We start from the raw sequence: 20,538 nt of genomic DNA, 5'->3' as shown, positions 1-20,538 counted from the left end.
GGTCTGTTCATATTTTCTATTTCTTCCTGATTCAGTCTTGGCAGGTTGTGCATTTCTAAGAATTTGTCCATTTCTTCCAGGTTGTCCATTTTATTGGCATACAGTTGCTTATAGTAATCTCTTATGATCTTTTGTATTTCTGCAGTGTCAGTTGTTACTTCTCCTTTTTCATTTCTAATTCTATTGATTTGAGTCTTCTCCCTTTTTTTCTTGATGAGTCTGGCTAATGGTTTATCAATTTTGTTTATGTTCTCAAAGAACCAGCTTTTAGTTTTATTGATCTTTGCTATCATTTCCTTCATTTCTTTTTCATTTATTTCTGATCTGATTTTTATGATTTCTTTCCTTCTGCTAACTTTGGGATGTTTTTGTTCTTCTTTCTCTAATTGCTTTAGGTGCAAGGTTAGGTTGTTTATTCGAGATGTTTCCTGTTTCTTAAGGTGGGATTGTATTGCTATAAACTTCCCTCTTAGAACTGCTTTTGCTGCATCCCATAGGTTTTGGGTCGTCGTGTCTCCATTGTCATTTGTTTCTAGGTATTTTTTAATTTCCTCTTTGATTTCTTCAGTGATCACTTCGTTATTAAGTAGTGTATTGTTTAGCCTCCATGTGTTTGTATTTTTTACAGCTCTTTTCCTGTAATTGATATCTAGTCTCATAGCATTGTGGTCAGAAAAGATACTTGATACAATTTCAATTTTCTTAAATTTACCAAGGCTTGATTTGTGACCCAAGATATGATCTATCCTGGAGAATGTTCCATGAGCACTTGAGAAAAATGTGTATTCTGTTGTTTTTGGATGGAATGTCCTATAAATATCAATTAAGTCCATCTGGTTTAATGTACCATTTAAAGCTTGTGTTTCCTTATTTATTTTCATTTTGGATGATCTGTCCATTGGTGAAAGTGGGGTGTTAAAGTCCCCTACTATGAGTGTGTTACTGTCGATTTCTCCTTTTATGGCTGTTAGTATTTGCCTTATGTATTGAGGTGCTCCTATGTTGGGTGCATAAATATTTACAATAGTTATATCTTCTTCTTGGATCGATCCTTTGATCATTATGTAGTGTCCTTCTTTGTCTCTTCTAGTAGTCTTTACTTTAAAGTCTATTTTGTCTGATATGAGAATTGCTACTCCAGCTTTCTTTTGGTTTCCATTTGCATGGAATATCTTTTTCCATCCCCTTACTTTCAGTCTGTATGTGTCTCTAGGTCTGAAGTGGGTCTCTTGTAGACAGCATATATATGGGTCTTGTTTTTGTATCCATTCAGCCAATCTGTGTCTTTTGGTGGGAGCATTTAGTCCATTTACATTTAAGGTAATTATTGATATGTATGTTCCTGTTCCCATTTTCTTAATTGTTTTGGGTTCGTTATCGTAGGTCTTTTACTTCTGTTGTGTTTCTTGCCTAAAGAAGTTCCTTTAGCATTTGTTGTAAAGCTGGTTTGGTGGTGCTGAACTCTCTCAGCTTTTGCTTGTCTGTAAAGGTTTTAATTTCTCCATCAAATCTGAATGAGATCCTTGGTGGGTAGAGTAATCTTGGTTGCAGGTTTTTCTCCTTCATCACTTTAATTATGTCCTGCCACTCCCTTCTGGCTTGTAGAGTTTCTGCTGAGAGATCAGCTGTTATCCTGATGGGGATTCCCTTGTGTGTTATTTGTTGTTTTTGCCTTGCTGCTTTTAATATGATTTCTTTGTGTTTAATTTTTGACAGTTTGATTAATATGTGTCTTGGCGTATTTCTCCTTGGATTTATTCTGTATGGGACTCTCTGTGCCTCCTGGACTTGATTAACTATTTCCTTTCCCATATTAGGGAAGTTTTCAACTATAATCTCTTCAAATATTTTCTCAGTCCCTTTCTTTTCTTCTTCTTCTTCTGGAACCCCTATAATTCGAATGTTGGTGCGTTTAATGTTGTCCCAGAGGTCTCTGAGACTGTCCTCTGTTCTTTTCATTCTTTTTTCTTTATTTTGCTCTGCAGCAGTTATTTCCACTATTTTATCTTCCACCTCACTTATCCGTTCTTCTGCCTCAGTTATTCTGCTATTGATCCCGTCTAGAGTATTTTTTATTTCATTTATTGTGTTTTTAATCGATGCTTGATTCATCTTTAGTTCTTCTAGGTCCTTGTTAACTGTTTCTTGCATTTTGTCTATTCTATTTCCAAGATTTTGGATCTGGGAAATAGAATCTTGGATCATCTTTACCATCATTATTCTGAATTCTTTTTCAGGTAGAGTGCCTATTACCTCTTCATTTGTTAGGTCTGGTGGGTTTTTATCTTGCTCCTTCTCCTGCTGTGTGTTTTTCTGTCTTCTCATTTTGCTTATGTTACTGTGTTTGGGGTCTCCTTTTTGCAGGCTGCAGGTTCGTAGTTCCTGTTGTTTTTGGTGTCTGTCCCCAGTGGCTAAGGTTGGTTTAGTGGGATGTGTAGGCTTCCTGGTAGAGGGGACTAGTGCCTGTGTTCTGGTGGATGAGGCTGGATCTTGTCTTTCTGGTGGGCAGGTCCACGTCTGGTGGTGTGTTTTGGGGTGTCTGTGGACTTTTTATGATTTTAGGCCACCTCTCTGCTAATGGGTGGCGTTGTGTTCCTATCTTGCTAGTTGTTTGGCTTAGGGTGTCCAGCACTGTAGCTTGCTGGTCGTTGAGTGAAGCTGGGTGCTGGTGTTGAGATGGAGATCTCTGGAAGATTTTCGCCGTTTGATATTATGTGGAGCTGGGAGGTCTCTTGTGGACCAGTGTCCTGAAGTTGGCTCTCCCACCTCAGAGGCACAGCACTGACTCCGGGCTCCTCAATTTGGGATGATGTGTTGTCTATTCATGTATTCCACAGATGCAGGGTACATCAAGTTGATTGTGGAGCTTTAATCCGCTGCTTCTGAGGCTGCTGGGAGAGGTTTCCCTTTCTCTTCTTTGTTCTCACAGCTCCTGGGTCTCAGCTTTGGATTTGGCCCCGCCTCTGCATGTAGGTCGCCGGAGGGCGTCTGTTCTTCACTCAGACAGGACAGGGTTAAAGGAGCAGCCTCTTCGGGGACTCTGGCTCACTCAGGCCGGGAGGGAGGGAGGGGCACGGGGTGCGGGGCGAGCCTGCAGCGGCAGAGGTCGGCGTGACGTTGCACCAGCCCGAGGCGCGCCGTGCGTTCTCCCAGGGAAGCCGCCCCTGGATCCCGGGACCCCGGCAGTGGCGGGCTGCACAGGCTCCCGGAAGGGCGGTGTGGGCAGTGACCTGCGCTCACACACAGGCTTCTTGGCGGCGGCAGCAGCAGCCCCAGCGTCCCACGCCTGTCACTGGGCTCCGCGCTTTCAGTCGCGACTCGCGCCCGTCCGTGGAGCCCCTTTAAGCAGCGCTCTTAATCCCCTCTCCTCGCGCACCAGGAAACCAAGAGGGAAGAAAAAGTCTCTTGCCTCTTCGGCAGCTCCAGAGTTTTCCCGGACTCCCTCCCGGCTAGCTGTGGCACATTAGCCCCCTTCAGGCTGAGTTCTCGCCGCCTGCCCCAGTCCTCTCCCTGCGCTCTGACCGAAGCCCGCGCCTCAGCTCCCAGTGCCGACTGCCCCGGCGGGCGAGCAGACAAGCCTCTCGGGCTGGTGAGTGCCGCTCGGCACCGATCCTCTGTGTAGGGATCTCTCCGCTTTGCCCTACCCAGGTATGTGGGGAGTTTCTTGCCTTTTGGGAGGTCTGGGGTCTTCTGCCAGCATTCAGTAGGTGTTCTGTAGGAGTTGTTCCACGTGTAGCTGTATTTCTGGTGTATCCGTGGGGAGGAAGGTGATCTCCGCGTCTTACTCTTCTGCCATCTTGAAGTGCTATTCCTCCACATATTTTTGAATCTCCCTAATTTCCTTCTGTTATTTGTTTCTAATTTTATTTTATTGTGATGCATTATTAAAATTGTTTCAAGTTTATTGAGACTAATTTTATGGTCTATTCTGGATAATGTTCCATACGTACTTGAAAAGTAAGTGTATTCCATTGCTTTGTAGAGTGTTCTGTATCTGTCTGTTAGGGCCATTGGTTAACAGTATTGTTCAGTTCTTTGATGTTCTTATTCATCTTTTGTCTAATTGTTCTCTCCATAATTGAAAGTGTAGTATTCAAATCTCAAGCTATTATTGTTTAATTGTCTATTTATCCTAAAAATTCAGTCACTGTTTGATTCATGTGTTTGGGGCTCTGTTGTTAAGAGCATATATATTTATAATTGTAGTTCTTCTTGATCGATGGATCATTTTATAATTATAAAATGTGATTCTCCTGCTCTAATAACACTTTTTCGTTTTAAGTCTATTTTGTTTGATATTAGTATAGCTACCCCAGCTCTATTTTGGTTATTATTTGCATGACATATTTTTTCCATTCTTTTACTTACAAACCATTTGTGTCTTTTGAATCCTAAATATACATAGCTTGTAGCTGAATTGTGTTTTCTTATCCATTCTGACAGTATCTAAATTTGAGAATTTAAGCTATTTATATTTAATGTAAATGCTGGTACGGTAGGGTTTATCTCTGCCAGCTTGCTATATATCTTGTCTTTTCTCATTCCTTTATTCCTTCATTACTTCTGTCTTTGGTAGTAAATAAATATAATATAATGTACTATGTAGTCCCTTTGTTATTTCTTCCACATATATTTTTGTTTATTTTCTTGGTGGTTATTATGGGGATTACCATTAATTCTTTTTTTTTTAAAGATTTCCTTCTTCCCAATTATTCCACTAAAGCTCCGTTTTTTTAAAGAAGGGTGATGGGAGGGATGAGAATCTTCCGATCCACCCCACCTGTTTATTTTTTCACCCACCTATTTTTTAAAATTAATTTATTTTTATTTTTGCTGTGTTGGGTCTTCGTTTCTGTGCGAGGGCTTTCTCTAGTTGTGGCAAGCGGGGGCCACTCTTCATCGCGGTGCATGGGCCTCTCACTGTCGCGGCCTCTCTTGTGGATCACAGGCTCCAGATGCACAGGCTCAGCAGCTGTGGCTCACGGGCCTAGTTGCTCCGTGGCATGTGGGATCCTCCCAGACCAGGTCTCGAACCCGTGTCCCCTGCATTAGCAGGCAGACTCTCAACCACTGTGCCACCAGGGAAGCCCACCATTAATTCTTAATTTACTACAATCTAGGTTGAATTCATGCCAACTTAATTTCAACAGCATATAAAAACTTTGTTTCTATATCATTCCATTCTTCTCACATCTTATTTAATCCATTTATGTGTTGATGGACACTTAGGTTCTTTCCATGTCTTGGCAATTGTAAATGATGCTGCAATAAACATTGGGGTGCATGTATCTTTTTTTAAACATCTTTATTGGAGTATAATTGCTTTACAATGGTGTGTTAGCTTCTGCTTTATAACAAAGTGAATCAGTTACACATATACATATGTCCATATATCTCTCCCCTCTTGCATTTCCCTCCCTATCACCCTCCCTATCCCACCCCTCTAGGTGGTCACAAAGCACCGAGCTGATCTCCCTGTGCTATGCAGCTGCTTCTCACTAGCTATCTACTTTACGTTTGGTAGTGTTTATATGTCCATGCCACTCTATCACTTTGTCCCAGCTTACCCTTCCCCCTCACCATGTCCTCAAGTCCATTCTCTAGTAGGTCTGCATCTTTATTCCAGTCATGCCCCTAGGTTCTTCATGACCATTTTTTTTTGGATTCCATATATATGTGTTAGCATACGGTATTTGTTTTTCTCTTTCTGACTTACTTCACCCTGTATGACAGTCTCTACCTCCATCCACCTCACTACAAATAACTCAGTTTTGTTCATTTTATGGATGAGTAATATTCCATTGTATATATGGGCCACATTTTCTTTATCCATTCATCTGTTGATGGACACTTAGGTTTCTTCCATGTCCTAGTTATTGTAAATAGAGCTGCAATGAACATTTTGGTACATGACTGTTTTTGAATTATGGTTTTCTCAGGGTACATGCCCAGGAGTGGAATTGCTGGGTCGTATGGCAGTTCTATTTTTAGTTTTTCAGGAACCTCCATAATGTTCTCCATAGTGGCTGTATCAATTTACATTCCCACCAACAGTGCAAGAGGGTTCACTTTTCTCCACACCCTCTCCAGCATTTATTGTTTGTAGATTTTTTGATGATAGCCATTATGACTGCTGTGAGGTGATATCTCATTGTAGCTTTGATTTGCATTTCTCTCATGATTAATGATGTTGAGCATTCTTTCATGTGTCTGTTGGCAATCTGTATATCTTCTTTGGAGATATGTCTATTTAGGTCTTCTGCCCATTTTTGGATTTGTTTGTTTGTTTTTTTGTTATTGAGCTGCATGAGCTGCTTGTAAATTTTGGAGACTAATCCTTTGTCAGTTGCTTCATTTGCAAATATTTTCTCCCATTCTGAGGGTTGTCATTTCCTCTTGTTTACAGTTTCCTATGCTGTGCAAAAGCTTTTAAGTTTCATTAGGTCCCATTTCTCTATTTTTGTTTTTATTTCCATTGCAACAAAAAGAATAAAATATCTAGGAATAAACCTACCAAAGGAGACAAAAAAACTGTGTGCAGAAAATTATAAGACACTGATGAAAGAAATTAAAGATGATACAAAGAGATGGAGAGATATACCATGTTCTTGGATTGGAAGAATCAACATTGTGAAAATGACTCTACTACGCAAAGCAATCTACAGATTCAGTGCAATCCCTGTCAATCTACCAATGGCATTTTTCACAGAACTAGAACAAAAAATTTCACAATTTGTATGGAAACACAGAAGACCCTGAAGAGCCAAAGCAATCTTGGGAAAGAGAAACGGATCTGGAGGAATCAAGCTCCCGGACTTCAGACTATACTACAAAGCTACAGTAATCAAGACTGTATGGCACTGGCTCAGAAACAGAAATATAGATCAGTGGAACAGGATAGAAAACCCAGAGATAAACCCACGCACATATGGTCACCTTATCTTTGATAAAGGAAGCAAGAATATGCAGTGGAGAAAAGATAGCCTCTTCAATAAGTGGTGCTGGTAAAACTGGACCGCTACATGTAAAAGAATGAAATTAGAACACTCCCTAACACCATACACAAAAATAAACTCAAAATGGATTAAAGACCTAAATGTAAGGACAGACACCATCAAACTCTTAGAGGAAAACATAGGCAGAACACTCTATGACATAAATCACAACAAGATCCTTTTTGACCCACCTCCTAGAGAAAGGGAAATAAAAACAAAAATAAACAAATGGGTTATTTGTTTTTATTTATTCTTTTGATATGGAGTTATATGAGATATTTATATATTTTTGGTATTAACCCTTTATCATTCATATTATGCATATATTTTCTCCCATTCAGTAGGCAGTCTTTTTGTTTTGTTGATGGATTCCTTAGCTGTGCAAAAGCCTTTAAGTTTAATTAGTTCCCTTTTGTTTATTTTTGCTTTCTTTGCTTTGGGAGACAGATCTAAAATAATACTGCCATGGTTTATGTCAAAGAGTGTCCTGCTTGTTTTCTTCTAGGAATTTAATGATCTCAGCCATTAGTCTTATTGAGAATCTCTTGTACATGATGAGTTGCTTCTCTCTTGCTGCTTTCAAAATTTTCTCTTTGGCTTTGGCTTTTGAGTATGTATCTAGGTGTGAATTTAAAAAATATTTCCCTACTTGGAGTTCATTGAGCTTCTTGTATTTGCAGACTGCTTTCCATCAAATTGGAAAGTTTTTTGACATTATATCTTAAAATATTTTGTCTACCCTTTTCTATCCTCTGCTTCTACAACTCCCATAATGTGTATGTTGGTACACTTGAAGGTGTCCCACAGACCTCTGAGGTGCTACTCATTTTTCTTCATTCACTTTCCTTTCTGTTTCTCTAACTGGCTAATTTCAATTGTTATCAACTTTACTGATTATTCTTCTGCCTGCTTAAATCTGCTTTAGTGAATTTTTCTTCTTTTCAGTGATTTTTATCCTTTCAGTTATTGTACTTTTCAACTCCAGTATTTCTAGTTGGTTCCTGTTTTATAAATTCTGTCTCTTTATTGATATTCGTTATTTGGCTTGAATTGTCCTCATTCTTTTAGATTTTTGCACAGTCTTTCCTTTGGTTTATTTATTTTTAAACAAATTTAGTTGATTTAAAGCCTTTGTCTAGTAAGTCCAGTATCTCTGCTTCCTCAGGGATGGTTTGTATTCATTGTTTTTTTATATGTTTATGAGCTTTACTTTCTAGTTTCTTTGCATATCTTGTATTTTTGTTGAACATTTGACTTTTTAAATAATATAATGTGGCAAATCTAGAAATCTGTCTCTCCCTTTCTCTCTCCAGGGCTTATTTTCGGCACTGCTTATTGTATTAGTTGCTGTTTGTTTGTTCAGTAACTTTTCTGAGATAATTTACAGTAGTCTCTTGTATTCTTTGTCAGGGATTGCCACTGAAGTCTCTGCTTGGTAGCTTAGTGGTCAGCTACTGATTGGATAGATATCTCCTTAAATACTTAGAACCACTGAAACTCCCAGGGCTCTGTTGCCTTTTGAACTATGTCTTCGACACTTACCCAGGAAGTTTATAACTGTGCGGCAGCCTTCACTTCCTGCTAATGCAGAGCCTCAAGGCTAGCCAGAGGAAAGAACTTATGATGTTCTCATGTCTTTCCTGAGCATGCACAAAACCGTAGGCATGGCTGTGGTCTTCTAGATTACCAAAAATGTGTCAGAGATTTTCAGTGTCTCTATGAACATCTAATTATGTTTTTTTCTTTTAAGTTTTTTGGTTAGTTTCTTGTTTACCTCAACTATTATCTCTTGCCTCAGGCAGCTGTGTGACAAATACATCCCTTCCCTGGGGAGGGTTTTAGCACTGGGTGACCAATAAATATAAGCCTTTTGAGTCAGGTCTTTCAGGGAACCACCACACAGGTCAAATAATGACAATTGTTTGGAAATTAAATCTGCTCTGTCCACTACAGCACCTAGAATGGGGTTTATTTTCAAGGCTACTACTGGCCTGGGGCAGGGTGATACGGCTGTTGTAAGTTAAAATGCCACAGAGCTCGCTGTTCTTAACATGACTGGGGTGTTTTTCTTCCATAAATGCTACTTGGGTTGATGCAAACCTTTGGCTAATTTCCCCAAATCTGAAAGAAAAAAGTTATGAACTTTTTTTGTCAGTTATTTCATTGCTTTTGTGAAGAAGTGAATATTTGGAGGTCATTACTCTACCATTTTTACTGACATCACCACAGCTACCTTCTTTGTAATCCTTCTAAGACCCTCTCAAGAGAATGAATAGCTAAATTTCAATCAGAAGTTAGTTAAAACAAAATGTTTTTCCCATCCAGATTAATTAAGGACCTGACTGGCCCTTACTTACTTCCCATTTTCCCTAAGGCATTCAACTGTTCACTCAAAGGTGCCAGGGCCCTTGAATGGACTCCCTTTTCCTTGCAGATTCCTCAAAGCCACTCGAGACCAAGACTAAGGCATCTCCAACCATGCAATCCCCCTTCGAAGGTGAGTTTTACTAGGGTTCTGTGGGAGTAGGAAAGGTCTGAAATGGCTTCATAGAAGACAAGGGAGGAGGCCCAATGCCATTAGATGGGTAATAAGAGGTCATTGTGTTCTCCAGAAGGAAGTTAGTACTAAAGAAATGGAAATAAGAAAGACTTAAAGGTCATGATGAAGTGGAATCATGAATATATATATATATATATATATATATATATATATATATATATATATATATATATATTCTTCTTTGGGAAAATGTCTGAGGCAAAAGGAAGGAGAGAATTTGAATAATCCCATGGGAAAAGTGAGAAAAGAGAAAACTGTGACTTCTGCTTTGCTCCTAGTCTGACTTGCTATAGGACTTTAGGTATATTGTCCCCCCTCTGTTGGCCTTCTTCCCATGATAAACAGTGAAAAACTAAGATACCTCACTTTATGGTAATAGTGGTCAATGACATGGCCAGGAATTGCAGAAAGCTTAGCACAGATACCCACAGAAGGACTTCAGACTTTGCAGCCACCTTCCACCTCACAGTTCCTTTCTGGAAGAGAGGTCTCTAACCCTAACACACTTGTTGTCATAGCAACATCCACAGTGAACTCATCCCAGGGCTGGACCACTGAAGTGGATGGCTACATTGGAAAGACAAGTGCTGGGCCAGGTAAGGGCAATGTTAAGTCTACTAGCCTTCCCTTTTGGCTGTGAACTTTGTAACTGAAACTTTCCACTATATACAATGTTCTATGTCATTCAAATGCCCAGGCCAATCAGCCATCAACCAGTGGGTTTGAAATAACTTGTTTATACGTGGAGTCTCTAGCTTCTCTCAAGTCTTTCTCATGGGCCTAGGGTTTTGTTTGTCTCTCTGGCTAGCTAAGAAATTTAGGAGAAGATGGAAAAGAAAGAAGTGTGAGCTGGTCTGGACTGATCCTTGGAGTTGCTAGACTCGTTTTCAACCAGATACCACTTGGTCTTGTTTTACCTCCTAGGAAATGGCTTGCCTATCTTTGCCATAATTCTCATCATCTCCTTCTGCTGTATTGTGGTCACCACCATGACTTACATCATGGTCTGCCGGAAGACATCCCAACAGAGTGAGTGATAAGTATGATTGGGTGGCTCTTGCTCGTTCATTCATTCATTCATTCATTTAACAGTATAGTTGAGCATAAACTCAGTATCAAGCACTATGTTAGGCACTTCAAAGGGCTCCTAGCCTAGTTTGAAAGTGAGGGTAGGGGATCCATGGAGACAGACATGCAAGGCAACAATGAGAATACAACTTATGAAAGTTAATTCACAAGTCTTTGGTACCCAACCGAGTACAGCATCTATGTAATGGGTTTTCTAATGAGGATGCAAGAGAAGGAGAAGTCACAGTCCTTGACCTCAAGTTGCTTACAATTTGATTAATGGAATCAAGGTAGAACCGTGGAGTTTATCAATAACAATACATAGCTATAAAGGCTATGGACTCAAAACCTGGAGAAGACAATCAATGCTAAAAGGATCCAGAGGACAGGAGAGTCAGTTAGGGCTAGAGTAATTAGCAAGGGATTTCAGAAGGAGGTGGGGCTTAGACCATTCCTTGGAGGATGAAAATCATTTGAAAGGCAGCAACAGTCTAGGAAGGAGAAACTACAAGAGTAAACGGGTAAAATGGTGAAATATGAATGTGAGTGGAGTCATCAATAAAGAAAATTCATGTAGCCAAACAATAGAGGAATACAAGGAAAAAGGAAAGCTTATTCCTGATTATAGAAGGTCTTGAATGACAGGTTAAGGAATTTGGACTTTCTTCTCTAAGCCTTGCATTAAAAATCGCTAAAAAATATTGAGGCCGGGCTTCCCTGGCGGCGCAGTGGTTGAGAGTCCGCCTGCCGATGCAGGGGACCCGGGTTCGTGCCCCGGTCCAGGAGGATCCCACATGCCGCAAAGCAGCTCAGCCCGTGAGCCATGGCCGCTGAGCCTGTGCGTCCGGAGCCTGTGCTCTGCAAGGGGAGAGGCCATGGCAGTGAGAGGCCCGCATACCGAAAAAAAAAAAAAAAAAGTCCAGGGCTCCTCATAACTCAGGGGGTAGAGGTCAAAATGTAGCATTCTATTCAAAGCCCTCGGTAATGTGTCTCTTGCCTATCTTGTCAATCCCCACCATGCCTTTATACTCATTTTCATTTCCAGACACTGGAGTCAAGCAGGCAAATAGGCCACACACCTCATGCCTTTATAATTTTCCCTTCCTGGATTGCCTTCCCAGAATTCCTGCTTTCTACCTCTCTATAAGGGAGACAGCCTTAGGGCATCAATCCAATTTAACATGTAGTTATTTAGTGCCCACTATGTACCATGCATTAGGCATATAAAAATGAAAAAGACCCTACAGTATAGGAGCTGCCAGGCCAACTGGGGAGGTAAGACATGGAAATACAGGGTTCTATCACAAAGCAAAATTGCTGCAGCATGCCGTGTTTGCTTTGTTGTAGTTTAATGTATGCATTCCCTGTTGCATCTCTGAAATATTACAAGCTCCTAGAGGGCAGTACCAAGAGATATCCATTTTAGTACTAGGCTAGAGCCTTTAAGCCTGCATGGAATGTAGATACTTCTCCTCCACTGACACTAGGGGGCAATGGTGAGTTATTCCAGGATCTTTCCTGGGTGCAGGGTGGGGATAAGTGAATTTGGGAATGGCTCAAGCCAAAGTCCCGGACATCAGACTAATTTAGACCTTTTTACCTGGGCTCTGGATGGCTGTCAAGTTTCTCACAAGGACTCCCTGGGGATCTTTGGCAAGATTCCTGGGTGGAGAGTGGATCCAGTTCCAGTGTCCCTCCCCCCACCATACCAAGCAACTGCTCCATCCCAATGTCCAGAGTCAGAGTATGTCAAAGATGACAGTGATAAAGTGTGCTTCCTTTTCATTTCCCTGATAAATCTGCATCCCTGTATTTCAACTCACCTTCCCAACAGATCCTATTTGTTGGAAGGCTGAGACATATTGAGATCCCCCTTTCTGTCCCCTTCCCTTCCCTTTTGACAAGTACCCATGCTTGGCCCTTACTCCCCATGGAGACTTCTGACCTGATTCTTCCTTTTTTTCTAGAGCATGTCTATGAAGTGGTCAGGTAAGATAACCTCTCCTCTTCTATCTTCTGACCCATTCTTTGCCCTCAGTTTTGTTCGCCACTGGCATAGAGGAAAGGGGGTTTGGCACAGACCCAATCTTAAGCTCAGAGGCCTTCAGGGTCAGGGCACAACTTTCTTCCCTCTCTGAAGCATCTTCTGTGGTACTGTCCTGGCCCAGTGAACACACAAAATAATTCAGGTCCTCTAGCCCTCCATTCCCAGAATCCCTGGGTGGCAAGTGCCTGAGGGTCAGTTGGCAAGAATTGTGGCAGAAAAGTAGGAAACCAGGGTACCAGATTCAAGTTTCTTCTCATGGGTGGTGGGCTCTTGGACCACAGGGTGCATGCCGGGGAGGCCAGTGACTCTGGTGAAACCATGAGGGTGACCATCTTCACAAGTGGCTGTTCCAGTGAAGAGCCAGCTTCCCAGACACTGGACAACGACTACTCTGATGAGCCTTGCCTGGGCCAGGAGTACCAGATCATCGCCCAGATCAACGGTGACTACTCTCGCCTGCTGCACACGGTTCCCCCAGATTATGAGCTTCTGGTCACCAAGGGCAAGAGCAGCTGCTAAAAATGTCCTACTGGGCCAAGGTCTGTTGACATAATTGCCTATTCATCCCTAGCATTCCACATGGCCCCTTTCCCTGCTATCTTTATTCCTAGATAGTCCAAAGTGTCTTCCTTGCCAACGTTGGGGTTGCTAAGAGTGAATGGCTTTGCCTAAGAAGTTACCATATGCACCTCAAGCAAGCCTGCTGCTGGGTCATGCCTTAGGCCCTTCTAGTATCCCTGCCTGGAGCTTCCATTGCTTTGTTCCAAACACCAGAGGGAAGTGCCTATAGCACTAAGACTTGGTCATCATGCTTCCAGACACCACTCAACTTTGGCCTCTTACCACTGAATGACCAGAGGGAGGCTCAGCTCTGGCAGCTCAGGGAACCAGTTAGGTTTAGGATCACTTCCCCTTCTATAGTGCCAGATAGCTTTTAATTGAGATTGTCATGTAACAGACCAGGGTTTAGTTCTGCTCCTGTACTGTGAGTCTAGTGCTTTGGTATTCTTCTGATGCTCAATAAATATCTAAACATAACAGCAACTTTGGTCATATTGGTCCTCTCTCAAGGACCTACCAAGAGTGATTAAAGTGAGACTAGTTGAGATGGTTGGGGCCCTGGGAGTATGGATAGCACCTTTGTTTTTTTGTTTTTTCCTCCTTCCCACCCATGCTACCCTTACCTCATTTCAGCAATGAGCTCACTGGAACACAATGAATATTTGGTAAAACAGTACTCAACTGCTTTCTATTCCCTTTTGAATCATCCTGCCAGCTCTACCTGGGTGACCCTTCTCAGGTCAATTGGAAACCTAAAAAAGAAGAAGTCTTTCTTCTGTCTCAGCGGACTGTGGGTGCAGAGATAAAGAGCTCTCCCTTTTTCCAAAGTATGAATGCATCACCCTCAAGGATCTCCACCTCCTAGAATCCTAAAATCTTTGGAGTAGTTGTATTATTCATACATCGTCTTTACCTCTTGGCCCCTTCTTACAATGTGGGGTAGAGGTCAGAGCAGGGAAGTCTCTCTTCTCAAACAGGAATAGGCAATAGGAGTGTGAGTGTGTGTGTGTGTGTGCATGTGTGTGTGTGTGTTTATTTGTCTGTATATGTGCACACACAATACACCTTTAAATAAGTCTCCTCAGAGAGGAATTGCTCTGGGTCAGTTCAACACTGTTTCCTTTCCCTCAGGTAATGCACGTCAAATCAACTTCTTCACCCTTTATGGAAGCTGACATGTGCCACTTTTGGTTACAATGCAATTCCAAGGTCAGCTCAGGTTTAACCAGCAGCTGCTCCCCTATGAATTGATTACAGAAGTCAAAATCATACATAAAAGTGAACAAAGAGTCTACATAAAAGTGAACAAAGAGTCCTTCGCTTTACAGGAAGGAACGAAAGTAATGAATCAAGGAGCACATCCATCCCTGGGACCCATATGCCTTTTGTTTTGGCTACATAAATTGTTCCAGAGTAGAAAAAAAATGAAGGTAAACTTCTAAACTCTTTCTATGATGCAGGTTAACACTGATACTGCAAGTTTATTAAATGCCACAAGATAACAAGATAAAACAAGATAAAATTACAGACCTAGGAGCATATATTTATTGCAGTAGGAAACTTCTAGAGATCATCTCTGCCTAAAACCTGATAATCTTTTTCATACAAGACAAGCCAGTGAGAAAGTCCTAAGTATAAGGCTAGCCCAAATATGCAGGATAGGCTAAACAAAAATGGTATAATAACACAGGACCTGTCTTAGGCAGGTAGCTGGGTGGAGAAAAGTAGAGGAGTAAAAAGACAGGATCTCCAGAAGAGAGGAAAGACATGAAGTTCCTCTAAGGCAATTTCTCAAATTTTGTTCCATGGAACACTCGACCCAGGAAATGGCTCATAGAAAAAAAGTTTCCATGATCAGATAAGCATGGGAAATGCTTCATTCTATGGCCCTCTCTTGGAGATTTCCAATGGAACATTACAATATTAAAGTCTCTGAAAAATCCTGCAATAAAGCATCTGTATAACTTTTTTGTTACCAAGTAATTCCAAAACTTACTTGCCCTCTGAGTCTACATTTTTGTCCTCCTCCTCTGACTCTTGACCCTATTTCTCAGGAAGAAAAACCCTCCATGTTGGCAATTACCTCACACACCCTATAGCACTTCAGTGACCAAAGTTTAATTGCTTTCTTACAAAATTCCTTGGTAGCATTTGGCCCAGAGGCCCAAAACTAATAGACTAGTGGAAAGTCTATCAACCAATAAACAGTTATTAAGTATTTTCTGTTACCTGAGTACTGTTCTGGGGCTGGAGTAGGGATGGAATGGGGAGACAACAATTAAGGAAAGAGTATTGTTCTCTACGAGCTCACAATCTAGTGGGGAATTCAAAAATATCCCCTGTAAAAGTCCACTAACAATTCAATATGTACCATTTGGCAGTAGGGGATAAAAGGGTACATACAAGCACCCAGGCAAGGAGTGCTTTGAGAATGAAGAAGGAAAGAGTATAGGTTGATTTTCAAAAAGCCTTGGAGAGACTGGACTTTGGCTGGGCCAAGAAGTATGGGAAAGAATTGGATAACAAGAGAGAAATGAAGAAGGTGTTCCCAGGAGGAGAAAAATCATGAAGAAAATGAGAGAGATAGGTAAGGTCAAAGTGTGTTTAGAAGCCCAGGTTAAGTGTCCAGAAACTAGGTGTCTAAGCCCTGTGATGATGCTTGTGTGAGAATTCAGATGTCCTTGCTAGGGGACTCTGGGAGGGGAATGTGAAGGAAGAAAGGAATGAATAAAGGAGTACTGCCATCCCTGGGGCCCATATGCCTTTTCAAGACTATTGTATCCCCCTAGGGCTCCCACTGTGTATAGCAGAGCTGCTTCATTTTCCCCACGACCCCCTCAGGTACAATGCTTTAATTCCCTCAAAGTCACCAAAAATAACTTCTGAGAGCTTAGTTGGTATTTGGTGTGTGTTCTTGCATCCAGCTGTCAGTCTATCTGCTGTATTTCAACTGTCCTGGCCTGGAGCTGCTAGGCATATGCCGCACTTGGGGTATTTGACAAACTGACACTCTACTACACGGAGTGTCTAACTCAGCTTGTCAAATACACGGAGCGTGGCACTGCAGGAGGCTGGGCCAGGGGCTTCAGTGGGGAGGCAAGATCTTCCTGGGAGATATGGCCCTGGAGGGAAAGAAAGAGAAAGGAGTCACACCCTGAGCACCAGGGAAACTGCAGAGGCTATAGGGACTAGCTGAAGCACCAGAATAAGGAAGTGAACAAAATAGGTAATAAGGCTTCTAACCAGAAGAGGCATCCTTAGGGTATATAAGAAAGGCCCACTTGATACTGCAGGTGAAGCCCCAGTGCTCAGCTGGAGGGGTCCTCAGGCCTGAGTCCTATAGCTATGACATTTCTAGGGGTCTGGAGCTTCAGTGAGATTCTCTATCCAGCAGAGAATGTACAATTTGGTCATTGTCCTGCCTCCCTGACCTCAGGAAAGGACAAGGTCCCAGAGTCAATGCCCATGTCCCACCTTCCCAACTCTCTCAGTCTATGTTCTCACAGTGTTATGACTATGGGCATAGGATTTGAGGTTAAGCACGGGCATGAATTCTGGCTCTTCCACTGAGTAGCTGAGAAATCTTGGATAAATCATTTTATCTCTTTGAGTTCTAGTTTTCCACATCCACAAAATGGGTGTAAGTACAGTACTTACCTAATAAGTTATTGTGAGAATGACATGAAATAATGTATGTAAAGCCCTTAGGTCAGTATTTGATACATAACAAATACTCCAAAGAAAATTAAAAAAAGGTGGTTGAACTACCACAAGGAAAGCAAGGGCCATTGACCACTGACTTAACAGGGTCAGGACAATGAAACAGGAATTTCTTATGGTCTCAGCCTTGCCTAACATGATGCACTTAACCAATCAGGACTCAAGAATGGCAGTTATAAAAGGACCTTCATCTAGTTTCACCTACTCATGTTATAAATGAGGAAATGAAGGCTCACACTGAGGATGAGAGTTGCTAAAGATCATACAAGTTGTACACAGTTTGGGGCTGTGCCCTATGTCACCCCATTGTGCCCTCCAGTTTTCCTCACTGGTCCTTTTACCTCCATGCTCTGTATATCTCTCTGGGAAAAGGGAGACACATCAAAAAGGAAGGCAAAATATAGGCAGTGGACTTGGCAGTGAGGTACTGGGATCATTCATCCCACAGCCATCAGAGAAATAAAGAAGCTGCCAGGAGCATGATCAGGCCTGGAACTTCTGAGAGAATTCACTTGGCAATACCCAGATACTGTTGCTAAAAATTCCAGGTAGTCCGTGTTAAATTCCTCCCTTTCCCAGATGTGGTAGTTGATCTGTGAGAAAGTAGCTGGCTTATATTATATACTGGCATGAAAAGAGGCAAACATTCCAAGGAACATAAAACTGCCCCATTGAGGCCAGAAAGCCTTATCCCAGCTAAGACAAGGCAGAGGGACTTGTCTTTTAGCAAAAAATCATAGTGCATTAAAAAAGAAAAACACTTAACTCTTTCAGGTAAATGTATGTTGGTAAGCAGGTGACATGCTCCTCCAATTTGATATCTGAGAGTGACTTCAAACCTAAAGCTCTAAATGATATTTCCCATCCCCTCATTTCCCTCTCTACTTACCCAAGCCATTCCAAGCCACCCAGAAGTGTGCCTTTTTCAGCCAAAGCAACAATCTTGGTCACCAGATATAGAATGGTGGAAAGAATCAGACAAACTTAGATTCTAATGCTGCTTTGGGCACTAATTAGCCAATCATGGCTTTGGGAAAGTTTTCTTTTAGTCTTCAGTTGTCCTTTGAGCTTCAGTTGTCTTCTCTTGAAATGGGGACAAGAAGACTTACCTGGCAAAGTTGTCAGGAAAGTGTTTGGTGAGCTTTCCAGAGACTCTCATATAGGAGCTCACAGGCACCTTGGCTCAGTCCCTGGAGCTGTGAGTGGAAGCCAATCAAGGAAGCTGATTAATAGAGTTTGAGTTCAGGGTAGTAGGAGAGAGAGAACTGGACTGATGCCTTTCTTCTATCATCATCCTTACTGGCTACCAGCTTCTGTGAGAAGACCTGGATAAACTGAAAATGTCCACAGCCTCCTGAATGCCCTTTCTGACTTCATCAAAAAGGAAGACAGGTATGAGAAGGTTAAAGATTATTTCTTAGTACATGAAGTTTAAGAGCCTTATAGACAATTTTGCCCCAGTATTAATGGAAAGAGGCAGTGGCTGAGCTGAAACTATATTGGTTTTATTTCCACATTTGATGTTTTAGTCCATGCCTCTCCAACAGAGTGTATATAAGGAAAGCAGGTTCAGCTGAGAAAGGCTGGCCAGACCCATAGGAAGAAAAGATGGATATCTACATGGAGTGATACTGAGGGTCTCTGAAAGTTTTCTCTTGGTCTGTTATACTACATAAAATATCATTTGCTCCCTGTCTACCCTGGGAGGGCTAACACGCCAAGCAGTAAGACCTGCCCTGCAACTGACCCAGTTGGGTCCCTCATACTGGAAGCAGTATGGACTTTTTTCAGGCATAGTTCAACCTCCTGCTCAGCCCCACCCAGAGATATTTACTCAGCATCACTCTCATGTCCTTTCTCAACAGAGGGCTAAAAACTATCAAAATAAGGGATATAAAAACTAAAAGAGTCTCTAGACACTGTCCATCTAATCATTCCCCTCTTCTTCTTTGCAGAAGAGGTCAAAAATATGAGTCCTAGAATGGAGAAAGGACTTGTTCAAAGATACACAATGAGTAAATGGCAAAACCAGGACCACTATTCAAATATCCTCATCCTGGTTCCAGAGAACATCTCACTTCCATTTGGTTGTCCCCTAAACAGCCTGTTTGGAGAGGAAATGTCATCTTCCTTTCTCATCATTATAAACTCCAGGACAGAAGGGTACCAATGGGATACTTCTTCTCCCCCACCCTTGCTCCAGAATTCCTGAAAAGGGTCCAAGGAGAATGGGATGAGCAGATATGGCTTGGGCCATATTTGGTAGCCATGGACACTGCCCCAGTTTGGGAATCCAAGCAGAGAGGACAAGTTGATACTATACCTGTTACTGGAGTGGTGCCTTCATCTTGTAGGAGGCATAGGTTCCCTGGTGATGAGTCAACCTGCAGAGGCCAGAGGGAACTGGGCTTTATGCTGTGAGCAGGAAGGTCCTATGTTTTGAAGGGCCCTTGGTGTCTTCAAGAGGAAACAGAAATGAGGAAGATAAGGCTGAGGTTAGCCAACGGAAATCTGGGTGCAAAATGACAAAAGAGTGCCGTTGTGAAAGGGTCTCCTACTGCAGCAACAGTCCTCACTGCCATGTCCTCACCCACTTCCAGCTGAACTCCAACAGATACTAACTCCCCAAGCTGCAGAGAGTCTGAGCAGAAAGCCCTGGCTGCTCTAGGCTCGACCTATGGCCAGGGAGGTTTCCCCAGATTTACTGAAGGAGTCCTGGAATGTCAAAGCTGAGACATTATCAAATAAAAATCCCCATTGTCAAAATTGAGAAACTGACCCCCTGAGGGATAAAAGGAAATGCCTGATATCAAAAAGCAAATTAGTGGTATACCTAGAATTTGAATTCATTTCTGTCAACTCCAAATCATGTGTTCTCTCATCCTGTCAGAATGCCTCCTGGTCCTGAAACACCCATTTTATCTCCCCTGGCACACAAACATAATTAGCAGGGCCCAGTGAAAAATGAAAAGGAAGGGCCCTTTGTAAAAAAGAAATTAAAAATTCAAGATGGCAACAACAGAACATTAAGCTAAGTTTGGGGTCTTTCTAAGCATGAGGCCCTTGTGAAAATTTACAGGTCACATGCTTATGAAGCTGAGCCTGCTAGCACAGCTCTGCCCACAGGTCACATTCTGGCATCCAAGGAGCTTACAGACAGAAAGAAAAAAGAAAATTCACACCTATGAAAGTATTTATTATGTGTTTTACATGTGTTATCTCATTTAATCAACAACCATCTAGTATGGTATTATCATTATTCCTATTTATAGGAGAGGAAACTGAGACACATAGAAGTAAAGTGGCTTGCCTAAGGACACAAAACTAGGAAATAATGGAGAAGGCAGAATTTGTACTCAGGTCTTTCTGACTCAAAATGTTAGGCTTTTTCTACTCTCCTACGTTGGTTATGAAGAAAGTGGTTGACCTTGAGAAGGAAAAGATAGTGTCAGACACTTAAGTTCAACTGTGACCTTTAGGCTTCATGAGGGACATGACAATTATGAGAAGAAAGTGAATGACTTCCTAGAGCCTTATGTTTGCAATCCTTGGGCAGTCCCCATTCACAGCCAGGAAGACTTTGGATT

At 41.9% G+C, this 20,538-nt stretch overlaps 1 protein-coding gene and 1 long non-coding RNA gene across 3 annotated transcripts in view; one reads left to right on the top strand and one right to left on the bottom strand.

Moving 5' to 3' along the window:
• VSIG4 (V-set and immunoglobulin domain containing 4) overlaps positions 1-13,660 on the top strand; it is a 28,392-nt gene extending 14,732 nt beyond the window's left edge. The window contains exons 4-8 of one of the 2 annotated variants that reach the window (XM_082609390.1): positions 9,430-9,492; positions 10,074-10,151; positions 10,480-10,584; positions 12,591-12,612; positions 12,952-13,660. In XM_082609390.1, the coding sequence (XP_082465516.1) occupies positions 9,430-9,492; positions 10,074-10,151; positions 10,480-10,584; positions 12,591-12,612; positions 12,952-13,189 (506 nt within the window). In that variant the 3' untranslated portion in view covers positions 13,190-13,660. Of the gene's footprint in view, positions 1-9,429; positions 9,493-10,073; positions 10,152-10,479; positions 10,589-12,590; positions 12,613-12,909 lie in introns of both variants that reach the window. The other variant, XM_082609391.1, reaches the window with a different exon arrangement.
• A 1,068-nt stretch (positions 13,661-14,728) lies between these two features.
• Positions 14,729-19,333, bottom strand: LOC309797288. Its single transcript, XR_014292573.1, has 3 exons — positions 19,275-19,333; positions 18,061-18,147; positions 14,729-16,353 (listed from the first exon to the last, which is right to left on the bottom strand). It is a non-coding gene; the product is annotated as an uncharacterized lncRNA (long non-coding RNA).
• Positions 19,334-20,538: the final 1,205 nt, after the last annotated feature.

Source organism: Mesoplodon mirus, assembly GCF_964341445.2.
Source record: "Mesoplodon mirus genome assembly, chromosome: X".
In the NCBI taxonomy this organism is placed as follows: Eukaryota; Metazoa; Chordata; class Mammalia; order Artiodactyla; family Ziphiidae; genus Mesoplodon; species Mesoplodon mirus.
This window is presented reverse-complemented; position numbering and strand designations above follow the sequence as displayed.